The following is a 16,602-nucleotide window of genomic DNA, read 5'->3' as shown; positions in this document are numbered from 1 at the left end:
TACTAAGTTGTTCTTTTAGCGGGGCGCAGTGGCTCACGCCTGTAGTCCTAGCACTCTGGGAGGCTGAGGGGGGAGGATCGCTTGAGCTCAGGAGTTGGAGACCAGCCTGAGCAAGGGCGAGACCTGGTCTCTATAAAAAATGGAAAACTTAGCCATTGTGGTGGCCACGCCTGTAGTTGCAGCTACTCAGGAGGCTGAGGCACCTGAACCCAGGAGTTTGAAGTTGCAGTGAGCTGTGATGACACCACTGCACTCTAGCCAGGGTGACAGAGCGAGACTTTGTCTCACACACACACACACACACACACACACACACACAGTTGTTCTTTCATAGGATTCCACCTCAGCATTTCTAAGACACAGTCATATAAAAGAAGTTTTTACAAGTTACCAAAACTGTAGTTGGAGACAGGTTCATGATTGCATGTTTCATGTGAGAAATTTTTAGAGATTAGTTTCAGGAAAAAGAAGTTTTTATTGGTGAATTGATGGCCGCCTTTCTTTCTAAAATTAAAACTTTAGGTAATCATCTTTTTTTTTTTTTTTTTTTTGAGACAGAGTCTCGCTCTGTTGCCCGGGCTAGAGTGAGTGCCGTGGCATCAGCCTAGCTCACAGCAACCTCAAACTCCTGGGCTTAAGCGATGCTCCTGCCTCAGCCTCCCGAGTAGCTGGGACTACAGGCATGCACCACCATGCCCGGCTAATTTTTTTGTATATATATTTTAGTTGGCCAGATAATTTCTTTCTATTTTTAGTAGAGATGGGGTCTCGCTCTTGCTCAGGCTGGTCTCGAACTCCTGAGCTCCAGCGATCCGCCCGCCTCGGCCTCCCAGGGTGCTAGGATTACAGGCGTGAGCCACCACGCCCGGCCCGGTAATCATCTTGATCTTACCTTATAGAAATATCTTAACAAATTATAGTAATTTTTATGACTAACAAATTTGCTTCTACCTTTTTTTTCTGTTCCTGATTTTCTATTTCAACTTTTATTAAATATATCATTTAGTAAATAAATAAAGATTCTAATAAGATTGGGTAGAAATTCTAAGGTGTAAGTTTAGTTTCAATATAAATTTTTTTAAATGTTAAAACTTACAAATTAAAGTAAGTTGCCTTGCACAATGGTTACTTTCCCATTAGTGAAAGTATACAAACATACAACCACATGCCAAACTGATCAGCTGTTAAAGTTGGTGGAGAGGGCATTACTGAAAAGTGGTTGAACTGCAAGATTTTTCAGCGTATCAGTAATAAGAAGTGTTCCCGAAATGCTAGGCATTAAGGTTCAGCTAACCTGCTATTTCATGTTCCCTGAGGAAAATTTACCCAAGGGAAGTACATACTACATTCAAAGTAGTAAATATTTGTTGAACAACTGCTAACTATATGATTAGCTCTGGGTTAAGGTCTGGGGATACGGCTCCCGCCAAGTTAAATTGCAGTGCAGTGGGTAATCAAGCCAGTAAATAAATCATTACATTATAGTGCTGTGCATACACAGATATTTTGAAAATGACTACGTAATTCATATAATTTTTAATAAGAGTTGACATTTACTAGGTTAGATTGACATTTACTAGACGAAGAAGTTTAGTAGTTCTGGCACGATACAGAATTGTAAGTTGAACACTTCATAGCCAGGCTTGTTTTTTGAGTCTGACTTAGGTACTTAACATACAATCTGGAACACCCTCACAGATTTCCAGGTCCTCATTTGTGAAATGACGTTAATAATACCTACTTCATAGACATTGTTGTGAAGATTAAATGTAGTAATAATGTATAAAAAGTGCCAGATGGAGAGCCAGGCACAGTTTGCATTCTCTTTCTCTGAATGTTATCTTTTCTAGTATTATAATTATTAATATTTTCAGGACTTTTGAGAAATATGGCTTATGAAATAGTAGCTTTGCATTTGGGGCCATCATTATTTAAGGAAAAAAACCCAATAGAATATCGCTTTGAATATTTTATATCTCTGTGTATACATATGTATACACACGTATTTTTATATATATGTATGTATATATCTATACATATGTACACACACGTATAAAATACTCAAAGTAATATGCTACTTGTTTTTTCCTTAATGCTGTTCAAGAATATTTAATGATATATATGCATCCTTTTTTAAGCTTCTTTTGCATCACAACTCTATGCTGCTTTTCCTTTGAATTACTTTATGCTTCTGATAAATAGTTCATGAAGTTGGGTATGTATCATGATCAACTGGAGGGTTTATTAAAACACAGATTGCCCAGAGTATCTGATTCAAGGGGTGGGGAACCTGTGGCCTTCTGATTTCCAGATTGTTCTTTTATAAGCACCAAAGGAGGCAAGAAAAGTTTCGTTTTTCTCTGCTGCACCCCTTTTAATAAAAGGATTTGTTCTGTAAAATTTCAGTCAAAAGGCTGCACTTAAAGACTTGGAAGGCCACAAGTGGCCCATCCATGGCCTCAAAACACGCTTTGCTAGCAAGTTCCCGGGTGATGCTGGCACAGGTGACCCAGGTCTGCAATGAGAAACGGCTGCTTCCGAGTCCTCAAAGCCGTGCTCGTACTGTCTGTATTAAGATTATATATTCTGTTAAATCAGAGGGCAAGATATCTAAGTACTGTGATCTGGACAGGTAAGGGAGAATTTTTAATATATCTGTATTTATAAGTATAAAAGTTATAGTTTGGCTTTACAAAGTCAGATCTTATAATTCTATCCTACCTGAAGAATTGGCATGAAGATCTGCTTTAGTTTAAGTTCCCAGCTTGGCTCCATAAGTAAAAGTTCAAAGAAGTTCAGCTGCATGCAAAACTGGGTATCCAGCGTAGGGAAAAAAGGAGTTGTTATTTTCTTTGAAGAACCCTGGTAAGTAACTGAACATGAAAGGGAATGTTTCCTTTTTCTCTTTCCCAGCTGGAGCCTTCAGCCGCACATACAGTTATTACTTTAGAAGAAATTTTGCTAGTAGATATTTCACTTCACCCAACACACATTTCCCATAATGAGCACATCTTGGCTCTTTTATTTACTTTATCTATTTATTTCTGACTATACAAATACTGAGTCTCCTTTTCCCAGCTTCTTGGAGCCTTTTTTTTTTTTTTTTTTTGGTTGCAGGGTGGTGGAGAGGTTTTTTTAATAGTACTTAACACAGTGCATAACATGAATTAATAATCAATAAACACTTGTTGAGTGAGTTAATACATGACTAAAAATTCAGATCTCATGAAAAATGAAATATTAGAGATTTTAAATGAGAATATGTTAAAAGACACTAACACGATATACAGAGGTCATCTCTAATTTCTAATGTGCAAAATATGTTGAAATTTACCCAACGCTGTTGTGGCTACCAAGCAATTTTGCTTATCGATACATTTCTTAGTCCCGGTGTCCTAACTCCGTTTTTTCCCAGTGTACTATTATGTTTGATTTGTTAGAACTGTGGTCCCCAACCGCGGCCCGTTAGGGACCGGGCTGCAGAGCCCTGCTGCAAGTCCCCCTCACCATCCATGGAAAGATTGTCTTCCACAAAACCGGTCCCTGGTGCCAAAAAGGTTGGAAAAGATTGGGGACCGCTGCATTAGAATTTCTTCTTCATTTTGTCTTTCCAAATTCTGAGACATCTTTGAAATGTACAGCTTCCTTGAACTGTGTTTACTTCTTGTTCACACATCCTTTGTCTTTCTTTTAGTTTGTCATTCAGTAGGACACTGTTCTTTTCTCCAGTTGTTTATTTGGTGAAATCATGGTGAAATTTAGAATCCAACAAATGTCAATATTACTGTGAGAATTCTGGGCTTCATGTGGTAAGACTAAACAGAAATGTGCCACAGTATTTTCAGTCTACTCAACATTACTAAAAGCTTACTAGAAATTGTAGTGTATTTCCAAACCATGAACTCTCTTAGCTCTGGTTTTCATTCTTCCAAAGTTTATTATTACCTCCTTTTCCCAGAAATTTAGTATGTAGCATTTTCTACTTTGTTCCATTCTGATTTCACTAAGAGATGGAAATTTCCATTTATTGGTTTATTCATCATTTCTTATATGTCTGTCAGATGCCAAGCCCTACACTTGGCTCTAGGGATATAGAAATAATTGTAGCTTGTCTTCTAGGAATAAACAATGTAGAAGAGAGTACTATAAACAAATAATTGTAGTGTATTATGGCCTATGCAATAATAGTGGTAGGCATAAATTTATAGTGTACCTATTAAATTTAAATTAGTATCTACTCTTTAAACTTTAAATGCACACTATTTTTTCCTTTTTAGGTCCTTTTCCATGTGATATATGTGGTCGCCAGTTTAATGACACTGGAAATTTGAAACGCCATATAGAATGTACTCATGGTGGAAAGAGAAAATGGACTTGCTTTATCTGTGGAAAATCAGTCCGAGAAAGGTGAAGAAATATCCTCACACCCAAAAAACCGAGTACTCTGATGTAGAAAAAATCAATGACTATGGTTTATAAGGGTTAGAGTAGCATAAGGCACAAAATACCTGAATTATGCTTTAATTTGAAATATGAGGGAAAAATTATATGAAGTATCGTAGGTGAGACGGAGTCCAGATTTGCAGGTTTAGATGGTTGACTTATCATACATATGTTACCTTTTTCTGAAACCCCACTAAAAATACTTTGAAAGTTTTTGTTTATTTTTTAAAGACAGTAAGCTAAAAGACACGGAGAACAGAAAAGTGCCAAGAATGACACAGACTTGGAAGCTACAAAGCAAATGGATCAGTGGTAATGGACTTAATGGATCTGAGAAAGATATTAGTAATTCCAGAGTGGCAGTAGACAAGTATGAGAACCTAGTTTACGCGACAGAACCCACAGGAGGTACAGGGACTGGCAGTGTCAGGCACCCTGGGAGGGGGGTGAAGGAGAGGCAGAACAAGGAGCACGAGAGGAGGAACCTTGGAAGCTTTAGAAGTTAGATCATTGGCTTTTGATTGCATTGTACCACCCACACACGCGTTGCTACTGGGCACCTGTCCCTCCCCGGACAGTGTTGCCCAACTGGAACACGCCGTGTTACGCGAGTGGACACATTCGGGGTGCTGAAAGCTGTGAGTCCCAGGACCTATCCCTGCCGGTGTCTTGGCTTCTAGACTTTCCCCCCAGACAGCAGATTAGAAGACTGTTCCCTGAAAATCTGAGCAACATAAGGGCAAATATATTTCCTAACAAGTGTTATACCCAGATCACCTTCAGTGAAGGCAAAGTCATCAAGACCCGCCATGTTCTTTTTCCTTCTTACCTACTTTTTAGCCTTTCGCACTTAATTGTGAGCAGATAGTCAAGGATTATAAGATACAAGGAGGGGAACTTTACCATGGATGATAGAGTCCAACACAAATGGGAAAAAAAATGAACTTTAAGGGAACAGATTAGGAAGGAAGAAGAAAACTTTAAAAAAAGAAGTAAACCATTATTATTTTTTCCCCAGTTGAGGATACAGAATCCATTGGAGTGGATTTTATATAAGAGGATCACGCAAATAGTAATTCAGAACTGCCAGAAATTCAAAGCATGATGGGCAAAGTACAGACATGGGTGGGAGGGTTGCAGGACAAAGAGTAGAGCAAAACACAGAAATATAAAATAAGAAGTAGAACATGAGGACCAGGCAAGTGCAAAATCTGAATATTAAGAATTCTAGAAAGAGAGAACAGAGAAAATGGAGGGGGGGAAAATCATCATTGAAATAATCCAAGATGATTTCCAGAACTGAAAGGCATGAGTTGCCAGGTAGAAATGTTCCATCAAATGCTCACGTCATTGATGAGAGTAGACCTACACCAAGGCACATCACTGTGACATTTCAGAATATGAAAGGGAAAGGGAAATTTTTATATGCTTCTAGGGAGGGGAAAAAAGTCCCATGTATTGATTAGAATACTTGTACTTTTCTTAACAGCACCACTAAAAGTAGGACCATGTAGTAGTACCTTCAAAATTCTGAAAGAAAATAATCCCCAACCTAAAATTCTTTTTTTTTTTTTTTTTTTATGAGACAGGGTCTCACTCTGTCACCCTGGGTAGAGTGCAGTGGTGTCATCATTGCTCACAGCAGCCTCAAACCCTGGGGCTCAGGCCATCTTCCTGCCTCGGCCTCCTGGTAGCTGGGACTACAGGCGCCACCACACTCGGTTAATTTTTTCTATTTTTGGTAAAGGTGATCTTGCTTTTGCTCAGGCTGGTCTCAAACTCCTGAGCTCAAGCAATCCTCCTGCCTCGGCCTCCTAGAGTGCTAGGATTACAGGTGTGAGCCACCGCACCCGGCCCCCCCAACCTAGAATTCTAGCCTCAGTCAAATTAATCAAGTCTAAGGATAGAATAAAGACATTTTTATGGGTGTCAATTTGCCTTTAATGTACTTTTTCTCATAAAGCTACCAAAAGGTTTGCTCCCCCAAAATGAGAGAGTAAACCCATAAAAAGGAAGACAAGGGCCACAGGAAATAGGAATTCTAACACGGAGAGAAGTGAAGGAAGTTCACAGGGGGTGGTGAATGAAGATCCCAGTATGTCGGTTGTGCATCGTGTGTAATGGGTGGTCTGCGCTGCTGGTGGTGGGACTGGAGGCGTGACAAGGGTTGTCAAGGCCAGACCCTGCGTGCTTCCTCCTGTAACTAGGGAGCAGAATGTCAGAGTGGGTCCTACTTCCTGTCCGTACTCTGCCTTTGTCTGGGACCTCCCCGTGCTGAGGCTCCTACTCTTTGTTACCTTTTGCTTGATTTAACTGAGCTTACTCGTTTCATTTCACAGAAATGTTCTTTTTTGAGCTATCCATGAGCATTAGAGGCAGGTCATGGTGAGCTTAGAGGCATAACCTACAGAGCAGCCTACTCACTCTGACTGTATTTCTGCCGGGCTTTCGGTGCCTGATCTACTCTAGCTCTGTCAGATGCTCCAACTATGGTGAACCCTGTGTTTTCCAGTGTTTACTCATGATTTTTCCCACTGATGTTCCAGAAAGGACTCTGATTAACTCTTGGGGAGGATACACGTAAACTCCAATCCAGGGATCCTGTTCATACTAACTTCTGGGCCCTTTAATGGTGGCAATGTTGTTAGGTTTGTGCTTGCTACCCAGTTTTCGAAAAGCATATGATGTATTGTTTAATTATCTGTCTACCTATAGTTAAACAAAAAAAGGAAATGATTATTTCTGAGCGGGGGAGGGGGGTGAGGAGGATAAGATCAGGAAGGAGCATGTGGACGCATTCCGAGGTCCCAGTAATGTTCCAGTCATGTTCTGTAGCTTAACCTGCGTGTAGGTGCTCAGCACTATTCTTTAAATAGTATACATAAATTTTATGTATTCTTCAGTATATAAAAATTTCACAATTAAAAACATTAGAAATGCCATTTTCTTAAAATAACAGATATTATGGTTGAATAGGAAAATCAGTACGCTATATTTATATGAAAACATTTACAGATTGATAAATTATAAAATGTATTATATATTATAAATTCATTTTATAGCTTAAAGATCTTTCTATAAAAACAAAAGTCAAACAAGCCAAAAAAAAAAAAAAAAAAGAAAGAAACCAAAAGATAACCTTTCCATCCTTTTACTATGATACTTAATAGGTGAGGAATATTTGTAAGGTTATTTTTCACAAAGCTGGGCGTGTGGTGTTAGGGGGCCTGGTAGAAGGCACCATCTGCTGGCAAAGCTCTGCCTTTATTTCATACTCAGCTTTTAAACTCACTGGGGATGGGGTTGAAAGAAAAACCAAGCACAGTCACGCGTCGCGTCTCTTAGTGACTGGTGTATGTTCTGAGAAGTGTGTTGTTAGGTGACTTTGTCACTGTGTGAACATGGAGTGTATTACACAAACCCAGGCTATGTAGTGTATAGCCTGTTGCTTCTGGACTACAAACCTGTACAGCATATTGTACCGTAACACAATGGTGCGTATTTGTGTACCAAAACATATTTAAAGATAGAAAAGGCACAGTAAAAATGTGGTATAAAAGATTTAAAAACGGTACGCTTGCATAGGGCATTTATGATGAATGGAGCTTGCAGGACTGTGAGTTGTTCTGGGTGAGTCAGTGAGTGGTGAGTGAATGTGAGGGCCCCGGACTAACACTGCACACGTAGGCTACACTAAATTTATAAGAAATCTTTTTTCATCACTAGTAAATGAACCTTAGCTTACTATAACTTTTTTACTTAAATTTTAATTTTTTTTAATCTTAAATTTTTTTAACTTTTTTTGACTTTTTTACAGTGATACTTAGGTTAAAAAACAAACGCATTGTACAGTTATGTAAAAATAGTTTCTGTATGTTGTGTAAGTTTTTTTCTATTTAATTTTTTTTTTTACTTTTTAAACTTTTTTACTAAAAGCTGAGACACAAACACACCTTAGCCTGGGCCTGCACAGGGTCAGGATCGTCAGTGTCACCGTCTTCCTCCTCCACGTCTTGTCCCACTGAAGGTCTCCAGGGGCAACAAGATGCATGGAGCTGTCACCTCCTATGGTAACAATGCCTTCTTCTGGGCACCTCCTAAGGACCTGCCTGTGACTGTTTTGCAGTTAACTTTTTCTATAACTACAGGGAGTGTGCTCTGAGTGATAAGAAAATACTGTGTAGTAAATACAGACACTGGTAACATAGTCACTCACCACTGACGGTTATGTACTGTGTGTAATTGTATGTGCTGTGCTTACATAGGACTGGCAGTGCCATAGGTCGTTCACACCAGCATCCTCACAAGCACGTGAGTAGCGTGTTGTGCTGTGGTTTCCAGGCAACAGGAGCTTTTCAGCTTCGTTATGATCTTACGGGACCACCATCGTATGCACGGTCTGTCACTGAGCAAAACATCGTTAGCGGCGTGTGACTATAGTAGTGACAGGTAAAAGCCCGCAAAGTCAGTCACATTTGCCTTTCACTTTCTTTCCCCCCCAGAATGACTTTGCCCGTCTTTACTGAGCACTGCAGATCCGTGGGGAAGCTCTGAGTGTTGGAACTACGGGAATTGCTAGCGGTGTGCTCAGAGGAGCAGGGGTTTCACTGCAGCCCGTCCTCGGTCGGTGGGTGGCTGGAAGATTGAGGAACAGCAGTAATTACATCCTTTATATAAACTCCTTTTTTACATCAGCACCTGGAAGCTAGAAATACCTGTAGCATTTTCTTTGCCTTAAAACATTTTTTCAACAATTACAGAGCACGTGTTTGGAAGGAATAGTACTGATAAACTGGATTCCTTAAATATTATTAAACCTTCTCCATCAAAATTTACATCAGTTTAATTCAGTGGACAATTAACATTTTTTATTTATACTTCTTGTAAGTTTGTATAAGCTGTATAATTCTGAGCAAACCAATGACAAAAGAGGCCAGATTTTTTTTTTTTTTTTTTTTAAAGGAGAGAGACATACCAAGCATGTTTGTATACTGGTAAGAATTCAATCCAGTAAAGAACAAAAATATTGTAGGAGAAAGAGGGGAAAGTTGCCATAATATCTATTAGCTTAAATACCTTTCTAGCACGTTTTCTGGATATCTGTGTTTACTATATATATAAGCATTAAAAAGTCTTTAAATATATATTTTTAATACAGAACTACTTTGAAAGAACATTTGAGAATCCATAGTGGAGAAAAGCCTCATCTTTGTAGTATCTGTGGACAAAGTTTTCGTCATGGAAGCTCATACAGGTAAGTAATGCCATTTTTCCCTATATTAAGTAAGGTAAAATTACATATCCACTTTAATTCTATTTTCTTATCACTGCTTTAATAAGTTTGTTGAAGTAAATGTTTTTTAGTCCTTATGATATGCAAAGTTGTGCAAAAACTTTACTGAATAAATTTGTTTCTATAGCTTTTATTATCATTATTATTAAATATTTCGTCATCACCAGGTTTACTGAAAGCTTTCCTAAGTTATTTGAATACTTATTTCATTACTTTTCTTTGAAAATTCATTAAGATTCTGGTGTTCTAAACTTAGTGTATTTGTTTACTCTTCATTATGAAAGAATATTTTAGTATGAAAATATGGCAAAATTTAAAACTCTGGGATTCTCAATATTAGAAAGTCTTCTGTGCATTAATTGTGACTGTAACTCATTTAATTTTATTTACGGCTGAATCCCTGACCACATTTGCAGTTTATGAGAAGTTGGTTTTTTTCTAAATAAATATGCAACTACTGATGAAATGTGTTTACAGGCCAGGTGCGGTGGCTCACACCTGTAATTTTAGCACTCTGGGAGGCTGAGGTGGGAGAATCACTTGAGGCCAGGAGTTTGAGAACAGCCTGAGCAAGATTGAAACCCTGTCTTTACAAAAAAAAACCAAAAAACAAAAACAAAACCCGAAAATTATATGGGCATGATATGTCATCTATTGCCTAGGCAAGAGAGCTGCGAGACCCTGGCTGGGGAGGGGAAAAAAAATGGAAGAAGAAATATATGTATATGTACAGTTTTAATTTTTGTTAATATTCTTAAGAATTTTAATTGTAAAAAAAAAATTAGCCGGGCATGGTGGCGCATGCTTGTAGTCCCAGCTACTCGGGAGGCTGAGGCAGGAGTATCGCTTAAGCCCAGGAGTTTGAGGTTGCTGTGAGCTAGGCTGATGCCACGGCACTCACTCTAGCCCGGGCAACAAAGCAAGACTCTGTCTCAAAAAAAAAAAAAAAAAAAGGAATTTTAATTGTAAGACTTTAATATGTACACTTTCATTTTTAAAGCTTAAACAGAATGTTTCCCCTTTAGATATAGTCTGGTCAGTTTACCAATTTTAGTTTTGGTAGAATAAAGACCTGTTTTGGCAATTTGAGTAGGAAAGCTATTCCTTTCACTAGGGTATATATAGAGATAGACGATGGTGGGGATAAAATAATTCAAGTTAAATTAATCTTAATAGTATACACCTTTTGTTATCTGTCTTTGGGTAACTACAAAATGAGCCACATTTTGTTCCATTATTAGTGTGAAGAAAAGTAGTAAAATATAATTTTCATAAAATTGAGTTCTTATAAAGTATAGAAAATTCTCAACTATCCATTTGTAATTGGTAACAATTTTCCAGAATAGGATTAGTCCTCAGTTATTTGCTGTGTCACTTGCTGTCATCATCATAGGCCTCGTCACTTGTATATTTACCCACTTACCTGATTCTAATTCCTTCCTGATTTACTTCTACTTTTGATATCTCTGAGACTTGGTCAGTCAGATAACAGTCCTAGACATCTGGCAGATTCAGTGATGTGGATTAAGATCTAATGAGTCAGGAAGGAATATCGTTAGATACTGTGCAGTGTTGGAAGAGGTGAGCGGGGTCCCTGGGTCTGGTGCTCAGAGACCAGGAAGGACTGCGAACGTCTCAGACACAGAGCAAACAATACGTACAAGTGGTCGAGGAGACGGCTCAGTTTTCATTATTTAGTCAGCATTTATTCATTACCAAGCTTTTTCCTTCTGTGTCACCAGTTTCAATGGTCTTCAATCTTTTTTTTTCTTTATAGACTTCACTTACGAGTCCATCACGATGACAAAAGATACGAGTGTGATGAATGTGGAAAAACATTTATTCGTCATGACCACCTTACGAAGCACAAAAAGATACACTCAGGTAAGCTGTATTTTGTGATGCTATTTCCAAAATCCTTTTAAAAAGCACCTGAAAAGAACATTGTAGGCCATCATGTTTATGTTGGCTATAATTTTAATAATTTAGTTTATGTTGGTCACCTCTTTGTAATGCTGGTTCTAAAACTGTTTTTGAAAAAGCATCTGAAAAGGACATGATTTTATGACGTGTTCACTATAATTTTAATCATTTGGTCGCCCTTTGTGACTATAAAGTATATTTTGAAGTTTAATTGTAAATAAATTCTCAAACTTTGTGTTTTGCATATTACATGGATATATGTGCGGTAATTGCTATTGGCACCTCCCTAAAGGGAGAAGCCGTGATAATATTTCTCATTTTCATTGGATTTGGGAAGAAGTGGTGAAACTTAGATGTTTAAAGGAAAATGATTATAATTGGATGGTAAAAGTTCATGTTATATTGAAATTTGAAACCCTGTTTTTGAAAAAGGGTACCTAAATTATCCTGACCAATTTCAGATCTTTATACTGTATTTACGATTTTTATATTCTGGGGGTTTCTTTCATATTTTCCTCTCAGATTGATGTTCAGGAAGTGCTAAGAGAGCCACTCTGTGAGCACATAATGGGAAAGAGCCATCTCTGAGCACAGTAGAACAGGTGATTATTATCATTATTATTGTAATTTAAGTATAAAGTATGCAACAGATGGTCATTCTTTTAAAATGATCCCAGTGAAGTAGGTTGCAGTTGTTATCACCACTTATAAGAGATGCTAAAGGGCTGGTGACTTTTTTTATTGGAATTATGCATTTTCATTTTTTAGGAGGAGAATTCTAAATTCCTAATTCTAGAGGTCACATGCTTCAATTGCCCACTGGTGTTGAGAGAGTGATTTTTTAAAAACTAAGGCTTTGTAACTGAGTGTAAGAATAGGGATGAAAAATTGGATTCATATAGAATTTCTCATTATATTTGTATTTTGGCTCATGGCAAATGTAAGAAATCCCCACAGATGAGAAATCTTTTAAAAGTGAAGTACAAAGATCTGAAAATGTTCAGGTCCTTTTTGTAAACAGTAAAATAGCCTCATCTGGATGTAATGTATGTCCATGTGAGGTGTTGCTATCCAGACATACATATTCCTAAAAATAATTCATGAGTTTTGAAGTAATTTCATTTATCTTGCTCCGTTACATTGAAAGGTGGGATTTGAAGTCTACAGCAGAAGGCTACTGATAACTTTTCCAAGTGGAGAAAGGATTCACTTTAAAGTTTAAAGTTGCCTGGTGTATTTCCCATGATGTGATCTTACCATTTGGTATTTGTTTCTGGAGGGGAAAAACCTGAAATGCATATTATAATCAAAATATTTGGGTCTTTATTTTAAGGTGAAAAAGCTCATCAGTGTGAAGAATGTGGGAAATGTTTTGGTCGTAGGGATCATCTCACTGTTCATTACAAAAGTGTACACCTTGGAGAGAAAGTGTGGCAAAAGTAAGTGAAAAAGCAAAATTTCTCATAAGTACTACATTGGTTAAACTTGTTTGGCAGAAAGTTACAAGTTTTTTCATTCATTTTAAGTGGGGGGACAGGTTAACCAGCTGTGTTTCTCTAGCTTCTGCAGCATCTTTGCAGACCTGAAAGAATTGAGCAAAGCATATTTTTTCCTACTTGTTTTCAGTTAATTCAAAGGCAGGGAGGTGGTAGGCATGCCTGGATTTGTGGTGGATAAGTCTGAGACAAGTGTGTCAACCAGTTAGCTGTTTTGAGCTAGGAAAAGATGACAGGAGACTAAACTAGGGAGCAGCATCAGTGATGAACAGTGGAAGGTAGGTATTTGAAACTGTTTAGGCCCGTATTGGCAGTGTGTCATGGTTGGCTGTGGAGAGTGAGAGGCTGGAGCAGTCCTGGGTGATGGCGCTTGCGAGCCTGGGTGGAGGATTCCAGCCTGAGGTAAGAGACTGGAGCAGACAGAGTTAACTTACAGCAGGAGATGATTAATTGTTTGGTGTTTATTGACTCTGAGATGCTCAGTGCAAACTATCAACATAAAATTTGATAGATTAGAGTCTCAACCTCAGGAGTGAAGGCTGTGGGTACAGATGTAGGGTTGTGAGCGCATTAAAGCAGGTTATCCGGGGGACAGTGTGGAGAGCAGTGAAGATCAGCCCCCCTCTAACCCTATTTTCTAATCCTCCCTTCTAAGCTTTTTAAAATGTTGACTGCCTCAGTATCCCCTTCACTTGCTGTTCACTGTTGCAGCCTGACCTCTGATCTCACTGCTCCTCTCAAACTGTTGTCCGTGTGGCTTCCCTGTTGCCACATCCACTAGACATTTTAAGTCCTATCGTGTGCTTCATTTGGAATTGTTTCTCTGTCCTTCTTTGAAAATCCGTACTGTTTAGGAGTCCGTGTGAGAGTGAAGAGGTCTGTCCGTAAGAGCCTTACCCAGGCAGGGCCTCACGTCTTTATCCTAAGTCCACTGTGAGGCAGTTGAAGTGTTTTGTGCGTGTTTTGTTTAAAACATCCCTCTGTTCATGCTGCAGAGCAAGACTTCTCAGCCCCCAAACGTGCTGACATTTTGCGGTGGTTCTTGTCCTGGGCGTTGCGGACTGTTCTCGGCACCCCTGGCCGCTGCCCACTAGGTGTCAGCACCTGCTCTCCCACCGCCGGTTGTGGAACCAAAGCTGCCTTCAGGCATGGCCACATGTTCCTCGGGGAACAAAACTGCCCCCGCGGAGGACAGTGCCTCTTCCCCGTGTGTCTTTGTGACCCTGTATCTCTGTTTATATTTACCGTGGATATGAATGAATAAGACAAACCAAGCAAACCGGTTGGGAATCTTTTGCCAAGGTCATCATTGGCACACCTGAGTCACTAAATCCAAATAATCTTTTTAAATGTCTGTTTCATCAAGTAGAAGTAAGTTCCCAAGGACAGGGATTTGCATGGTGTCTTGTAAATGTTGGGTTGGGTGAATTGAAAAGTGTGAATGGCATTTGAAGCTCTAGTTGCACTATGATGCTATTTAATATTGGTAACGAACGTTCCAATAAAATTCAATGGATATGTTAGCAGACTGTCTTATAAAACTTTAAGTAGCAGAGGTTTGATTTAATTATTTTGCCTTGTATTCATTAGATATGAATTGCTTCGAAGGTGAGATGATACGGCTTTCCCAGTAACTGCCCCTTAAATACTAACCGTTTTACAAATGTCTTAATTCTCACAATTAAATTTTCAGTTTAGGATTAACTCAGAAACACTTACTAGTGACTATACTGTGCTGCTTACTATGTTAATTTTTGGTTAATTTACTATCTTTATTTTTGTCTATTTATCATAAAAATAAAGAACCAGCATTTCAGTCTTTTTTATTTAGGTGTAAAATTTATTTTTTTTATTTATAAGTTCAAATTTAATAATATTTATTTGTTAGGAAGTGAACCAGTGAGAATAGTGTGACCCTTTTGATAAATGCAGATTCTGAGACTTCTGCAGCTTCTTTTTAATCAGACTCAGCATCTATTTTTTAAGTTTAATTAAGGTATAATTTGCATAAGGTGAAATTTACTCTTTTTAGGGTAGAGTTCTGCAAGTCATGTAATTATCATCACATGTAAGATATAGAATAGTTTCATCATCACAAATTTCCCCCTTCTTTTTCCTCTTAGCCCACCATTGATCTGTTTCTGTTCCTACAGTTTTTTCAACTGCTTTAAAACTGAAAAAGCAGTTGAAAATCTAAAGGCCTCTTTTCATATTTATTTGTTGAATATAACTAAACTAGGGAGGATGAACCAGAGGCAAGCTCAATATTTAAGAAGTATTTCCTTATTTTTTTGGAGTTCTATGCTTTATTAATGTGAGAATTATATAAGTAGTTATAAATGTAACTTATTTTCATTATGTTATTTTTAAAAATTATATTAAAAACTGAAATCTTTTTATTTTCTTAGATATAAAGCAACATTTCATCAATGTGATGTTTGCAAGAAAATTTTTAAAGGCAAATCAAGTCTGGAAATGCATTTTCGGACGCATTCAGGTAAAACTTAATGGGTGGTTTATATCTTTTTGTGTGCATAATTGTTCATGAGTAAAATACAAACATTTAAACTTTGTTGTTTTTGGTTAAGTTTGGGGGATTTTCCCCATTTAGGTTTCCATTCATTTTATTGAAGTTCATATCATAAATGCACATATTCTGGTCTTCTATTCTCTATGATATAAGCTTCAATACTTTTAAATATCCTTTGTTAGAATTTGAGAAAAACATTTTTTATGAGAAATTCATTCTTCTTTTAGCTCTCATTTATAACCATTTATCATATAGTATGCTTTTTTATCTGGTTCTTTTCCCTCAGTATGATTGTGGATTCTTCTATGGCAGTAGTTTGTTTGTTTGTTTTCTTTTTTCATTTTCATTTCATTTCATTTTCATATCACTATTTATCCATTCTACTTTGATAGACACTTGCTTTATATTTACTTGGTTCTGTTGTGAATAAAGCTGCTGTGAACGTTCTTGTCCATATCTTTTCATACACCCATGCGCTCATTTCTCTGTATATGCCTGGTCCTAGGCTTTGTGGCTTGTAGGATATGCATATAGATACTACGAAACAGTGTTTCAGGGTAATTGTGTCTGTTTAGACTGCCCTCCGTGGTGTATGGGAATTCCAGTTGCTCTACGTTTTCACCAACATTTGACATTGTCTTGTCTTTGTGATCTATCGGATAGATATTTAGCACTATCTGAAAGGGGCTTTCATTTGCATTTCTGTGATGAGTAATGATGTGGAGCACCTTTCCTTAAGCTTATATTGGCCATTTGGATATCTACTTTTATGGAACACCACATTAATTGTTCTGATCATTTTCTTAAATTAGATTGTTTTTTCCTAATTGATTTGTAGATATTCTTTCTATATTCTGGGTATGAGTCCATTATTGGATATACATATATTACAGGTATCTTCTACTCTGTGACTAATC

The 16,602-nt window shown here is 37.8% G+C and overlaps 1 protein-coding gene across 1 annotated transcript in view; it reads left to right on the top strand.

The window, feature by feature from the left end:
- ZBTB41 (zinc finger and BTB domain containing 41) overlaps positions 1-16,602 on the top strand; it is a 34,581-nt gene that overhangs the window by 16,336 nt on the left and 1,643 nt on the right. The window contains exons 5-9 of the mRNA XM_069459614.1: positions 4,278-4,407; positions 9,602-9,697; positions 11,514-11,620; positions 12,993-13,098; positions 15,564-15,652. Of these exons, the coding sequence (XP_069315715.1) occupies positions 4,278-4,407; positions 9,602-9,697; positions 11,514-11,620; positions 12,993-13,098; positions 15,564-15,652 (528 nt within the window). The remainder of the gene's footprint in view (positions 1-4,277; positions 4,408-9,601; positions 9,698-11,513; positions 11,621-12,992; positions 13,099-15,563; positions 15,653-16,602) is intronic.

Source organism: Eulemur rufifrons, chromosome 27, assembly GCF_041146395.1.
Source record: "Eulemur rufifrons isolate Redbay chromosome 27, OSU_ERuf_1, whole genome shotgun sequence".
Classification (NCBI taxonomy): domain Eukaryota; kingdom Metazoa; phylum Chordata; class Mammalia; order Primates; family Lemuridae; genus Eulemur; species Eulemur rufifrons.
Note: the sequence above shows the minus strand (reverse complement) of the source record. Positions and strands in the feature narration are given on the sequence as shown.